The sequence below is a fragment of the Chrysochloris asiatica genome, unplaced genomic scaffold (genome assembly GCF_000296735.1).
Source record: "Chrysochloris asiatica unplaced genomic scaffold, ChrAsi1.0 scaffold00059, whole genome shotgun sequence".
Lineage (NCBI taxonomy): Eukaryota > Metazoa > Chordata > Mammalia > Afrosoricida > Chrysochloridae > Chrysochloris > Chrysochloris asiatica.
The window spans coordinates 15,694,093-15,700,296 of NW_006408577.1; the positions used below are offsets into that span (position 1 = coordinate 15,694,093).

Consider the following 6,204-nt stretch of genomic DNA (forward strand, 5'->3'; position numbering starts at 1 on the left):
TTTTTTTTTTTTTTTTTAATTTAATAAAATGTATTTAAAAATATATGTGCTAAGAGCTCATTAAGCAATTACCTGTAAGGTATAAACATTTGTAAAGCAATCTTGAATTATAATGCTATCAAATTATTAATGTTATAAATTGATCTTTATCTAACAGTACTTCAGATATTTGACTAATTATATTAATGCATATTTTGCATTAAAAAGTATAATGCTTGTCTATTATTGTTGATTACTTGAGTTTTAAATATAAGTGGCTGGTCCAATAGCATAATACATGAATTACGAATCCATTTATCGTTTTCAGTTAACTAGAAAAAAAAGTGATATAATTTTACTTTATTTTTCCTAGTTGTTTCAATGGTAATACCCTTTTATAGGTTATATGCTATTTTATTCTCCATTAAAATGAAACATTGTTGTACATTTTTAGTTTAATCTTCATTAATTTTAATCACCTCTTTAATTTTTCAGTGTTTTCCTGAAGGCACAGACATGGTTGGTATATTAGACTTCTACTTTCAGGTAATCTGTTTTAACTATATGGACTATATTCTTGTTTTTATAAATAACATATAAATAGGTCTGTCGCATTTTGCAGAATATAGTTGTCTGTGCAATCTTGACTTGGGGCCAAGAGGAAGTACGTTTCCCACTGACTTTCAGGGCCTCCTGAAAATCAGCCCAGTGCTCATGTCTCCTAAAGAGTCATGCCTGAGAATATAAGAAGGAAATATGTTATGAAACATTATTTTTATGAAATGTCTAGTCCCAGAAATTGGTTTCCTCTAAGCTCTGTTTCATTGGCAGTTAAATTTCGGCAGGGGAGGGGGAGCTGTTTGTTTCTTTATCAGAGGACTTATTTTCAGCATTGTAAAGTGGTAGTTTCCCAGCTGATTTGACATCTTTTGGAAATTGTTTATTCTGTATCCTAACTTCACTGCTTTAGGACAATGATTGCTTAGTTCATTTCTGCACCCACATAGTAGGCTTTCTTCTAAGGTACAGTAGCTCTCCATGGTGGTAGAAGGGGAACAGTCACATAATAATCTGCTCTAAAATGTAGCTCAATTAAGGATCACTTTTCTGAACATCCTCCCACTCCTGTATTCTCCGCTCATTTCATTTTCATACAATTTATACCACTGGTACTACTGCACCAATACATCTATATTGTAAATTTATCTCATAGGCCACATTATTGCAACTTTCTAGTCTATCTTGCATTTGTTTGTCTCTATTATTTGAAGGTGCTCTAATTTTAGTCTTTTAGGTATGCACCTCAATGTAAAGAAAACAAAACCTTCACCATCGTACCAATAAATTACATCATGATAAATAGAGAAAAGATTAAAGTTTTCAAAGACTTCATTTTGCTTGGATCCTCTATCAACACTCACAGAAGCAGCAGTCAAGAAATCAAACATCATATTGCATTAACAAATCTTCTACACAAGACCTCTTTAAAGTGTTCAAGAGCAAAGATGTCATTTTGAGGACTAAAGTGTTCCTGATCCAAGCCTAGTTTTTTTTCAATAGCGTCATATACATATGAAAGTTTTACAGTGAATAAGAAGGTCATAGAATAATTGATGTATTTTAGTTATGATGCTGGAAGAGAATATTAAAAGTACCATCGATTGCCAGAAGAACAAACAAATCTGTTAGAAGTACAAAGAATGCTCCTTAGAAGTCAGGATGACGAATCTTTGTCTCTCATACTTCATATTATCCGGAGGGACCAGTTCTTGGAAAAGAACATCATTTTAGGTAAAGTGGAAGGTCAGTGAAAAAGAGAGAAGCCTTCAGTGAGATGGATTGGCACAGTGGCAGCAGCAATGGGCCGAAGCTTAACAATGATTGTGAGAATGGCACAGGACAGGACAGTTTATCCTTCTGTTGTGTATAAGGTCGCTATGAGTCAGAATTGACTCAACGGCACCTAACAATAACAGTGTAGAAAATGTAAGGGAGGCTGATAATGAAGTAGAGTTTTATGGAAATCAGGTCATAGTTTGTCACTTGCCCAAATGAATGAACTAGAAATAGACCAGATACAAGTACTCTTTCAATCAGATTATTTTAAATACTAAAACTATGAGCATGAATTAGAATCCAAAGATTATCAATATAAAATATAAATTCAGTTTGTAACTTGGCCACTTATTAACTATGTGATTTAATATCAATATGTGAATCATAGTTTTATTATCTGTGGCATATGCCTGACCTAACTTCTCAGGTGACGTTGGCAGTGACACAAGATGATATGATGTATGTTTAACCCAGTGCAATCAAGTTGCTTCTGACTCATAGTGACTATAGGACAGACTAGAACTGCACCATTTATTTTCCAAGGTTGTAATCTATATGGGAGTGACTTTATAGAGATTTTCACATCTTCATCCCACAGAGCAATGCAAGCTACTTAACCTTTCAGTTTGCAGCAGAATGTTCAATTGTGCCACCAGGGCTGTAAGCATGTATGTAACTGAATATCCATTAGGGTATCAGGAAAGTACCCTTACAATGGTATATGTCACTTTATGAAAAGCAAAATTCCTATCAATACTAAGTGTAATGAATGCGCTTGGTATTTCTCAAGCTTAATGAACTTAAGAAAAATTCAAGCTTTGAGTTGCAATATTGAAGGATTCTACTCTGGTAGCGTAGTAGTTACGAATCGGGCTGTGAACCTTAAGGCCAACAGTTCAAAACTACCAGCTGTTCCGCGGGAGAAAGATGAGGCGTTCTGCTCCTATAAAGATTTACAGCCTCGGAAACCCTGTACAGGGTCTCTGTGGGTCGGAAACGACTCGACGGCACTTAACATGAGCAAATTATTGAATGATGCAGAAAGCATCAAAAGAAAATGGAAAAGGAATACACAGAATCATTGTACCAAAAAAAGAGTTGGTTGACCTTCAGTCATTTCAGAAGGTAGCATCTGATCAAGAATTAATGGTACTGAAGGTAAAAGCCCATGCTATACTGAAGGCATTAGCAGAAAACAAGAAGAATTGACAGAATAACAATTAAGAAGCTTCAACAAATGGTTGTAATTCTGGAAACCCTCATTCATCTGTGCCAAGAAATTTTGATGACAGATACCTGGCCAATTGACTGGACAAAATCCATATTCATGCCCATTCAAAAGAAAGGTGATCCTGTGGAAATTATTGAACACAATTATTAATACCACTTGCAAGTAAAATTTTGTTGAAGATTATTCAAAGAGATTGCAGCAGTGCATTTACAGGGAACTGCCATAAATTTAAGCCAGATTCAGAAGGAATATCATGGCTGATGTCAGATGGGTCTTGACTAAAAGAAAATACCAGAAAGATGTTTACTTACGTTTATTGACTATACAAAGGCATTCAACTGTGTGGATGAGAATTCCAGGACACTTAGTTGTGATCAGGTAGATAGACCAAGAGGCACTTGTTGGAACAGAACAAGGGGATTGTGCATAGTTTTATATCAGGCAAGGTGTATATCTTTTCACCATACTTAATTCAATCTAAGCAAGTAATCTGAGAAGCTGGATTCTTATATAAATGATGCATATATTATACAGTTTTGGGCCCTTCCCACAAGGTTTTTTGTAGGAATACATTATGATAACTTTTATTACATGCGTAATTTTGTTTGCCTGGCATATAGCGAAGAAGCAATTACCACTAATTTTTCTGATAAAAATTTTTGAGCATTCCTAGTCCCCTTATCAAATCATAGCAAACAAAACCTAAAATAACACTAGCATCTAGTGTTCACAGGCACAGTTCAAAACTTGGGCGACATGATGCTGAAATGCTGAATGTCATTCCTGGGGAGAGTTTGGTGATACCACAGGACATGTGCTGCCTCTTCAGTGATGTAACGCTGAATGCAGATGCTGAATGCTGCTGTCGCTGTTTTGCCTTGTTTTGTAAAAGCGAAAATTCTCTTTAGATTTCTTTCAGTTAATGAAAGCAGGTACTAAATTAGGTCTTTCATGAAAGTGAAGTGCTGTAAAGTCACCTTTCAAAAAGCAAGAGATACCACTCCCTAGAGAGGTGCCTCCTACTTAATAGAGAGTCAGCAAACATGAGGAGGACTCCAACAAGACTGTTTGGTACAGTGGCTGCAACAATGGATTCCAATAGAGCTACTATTATTAGGCTGGTGCAGGACCGGCAGTGTTTCCGTCTGTTGGAGATAGACTCACTGTGAGTCATAACTGACTCTTTGGCACCTAAAAGCAATAACAATAAGTTAGAAATTGCTCTTTGGAAATTAAGTGGTATTTCTTAATTTATATAAGACAAATCTTTTTGTGATTCAGTTGACCTTTGGATAAGTCAAGAACTAGAAATTTGGTCAGTTGAAGTCTTTGGAATGTCTTTAGGTATATTTTAAATTCCTTTGAAATAAGGATTTCAGACTTAAGTGGAATAGCAGAAGAAGTAGATTATTAGGAGTCAATTTAATGCTAAGAACAATCTGGACCTACTTTTTTAGAATCCACTTGTTTGTGTTTTCAGCTGTGCTCCATTGAAGTGACCTGTGAGTCGGCTAGCGTAATGGCTGCAACATTGGCGAATGGTGGCTTCTGTCCAATTACCGGTGAGAGAGTATTGAGCCCTGAAGCAGTCCGAAATACACTGAGTTTGATGCATTCCTGTGGCATGTATGATTTTTCAGGGCAGTTTGCTTTTCATGTAAGTAATTATTTAATCTTACTTTCCTCTGGCAAGAAACTAGTTGGACTGATTCTTCTAAAAATGCATTTAAACTTTGTTTTTAAGACAGACTGTACTTTTTGAGAAAGACTTGCATTAAGATTAATTTGTTACAGAATTGTTAGGTAATACAGTAAAGCAGTTATTCCATATGTTCTTTAAGAACTTGAGCTTTAATTTCTAGAACTACATCCCTTCCACTTCTCAGCCATTTCAGTATACAAGATCACTACAGACCTTTATTTCCAATTGTTAATACTTAGCACTGTGGCAATTATATACCTTCAGTTCAGGAAGCATTCATGGGTGAGATATTTTGGTGTGGCACAGTGGGCTGATGCGCTGGACCGCAAATTCTGTTTGAATCATAAGGTTGGCAGTTCAAGCTCACCAACTGCTCCTTGGAAGCCCTATATAGGGTCCCTGTGGGTCGGAACCAACTTGACGGAACTTAACAACAACAATAGATGTTTTAAAGGACTTAAAGTATATTGAAAGGAGCCCTGGTAGCGCAGTGGTTACGAATCAGACTGCTAACGTCACAGTCAGCAGTTTGAAACTACCAGCTGTTCCGCAGGAGAAAGATGAGGCTTTCGGCTCCTGTAAAAATATACAGCCTCAGAAACCCTGCAAAGGGTTGCTGTGAGTTGGAACCAACTCCATGGCATAACAACAGCAACAAAGTATGATGAAGCTAAAACATAACAAAAGATGTGCTTGTGTGCTTCTTTCATCTGTTAAGTATTTGCTCTATGTAAAATGTTCAACCTATTACCTCTTAGTCTGTTCCGACTCACTGTAGTCCTATAGGACAGACAGTAGAACTGCCCCATAGGGTTTCCAAGGCTGTAATATTTACAAATGCTGACTGCCACATCTTTCTTCCATGGAGCAACTGATGGGCTTAGACCGCCATCCTTTATGCTAGCAGCTGAGCGGTTAACTACAATACCACAGGATTCTTTTGTGAGATGTATTGTTGGTGTTGTTAGTGTATTCAAGTCAGTTCTGACTCGAGGTGACCCTACATTCGACTTCTGAGGAGTAGCTGGTGAACACTTATTTAGAAATGTAATGCTTATCCAGCAGTGCCACAAAGAACTTTCTTATTTTGTTTAGCTTGTGTCAAGTGGCAGGATCCCTGGTGGCACCATGGATTATGGTTTGGGCAGCTACACTGTCGGTGTAGGAACAAGCTGAGGCTGTCTCCTCCTGTAGATGGTTGGTATCTGAGACACCCTGAAGAGCAGTTAGTTGGACTCTATCCTGTAGGGTCACTGTGAGTCCAAATTGACTCAATGGCAGCTTTTATGTCCAGTTTCATAATACACGTCTAAAGCTTTTTAATTTGGAGTTTTTCACACATGCAAAAATAAATAGGTTGATTTAACAAATGTAAGGAGCTCTGGTAGCATGTTGTTGTTGTTGTCAGGTGCCATCGAGTCAGAACCTACTCATAGCAACCCCATGCACAGCAGAA

At 37.0% G+C, this 6,204-nt stretch overlaps 1 protein-coding gene across 1 annotated transcript in view; it reads left to right on the forward strand.

Moving 5' to 3' along the window:
• GLS (glutaminase) overlaps positions 1 to 6,204 on the forward strand; it is a 111,691-nt gene that overhangs the window by 67,394 nt on the left and 38,093 nt on the right. Inside the window, exons 12-14 of the mRNA XM_006864072.1 lie at positions 353 to 363; positions 475 to 525; positions 4,527 to 4,703. Of these exons, the coding sequence (XP_006864134.1) occupies positions 353 to 363; positions 475 to 525; positions 4,527 to 4,703 (239 nt within the window). The remainder of the gene's footprint in view (positions 1 to 352; positions 364 to 474; positions 526 to 4,526; positions 4,704 to 6,204) is intronic.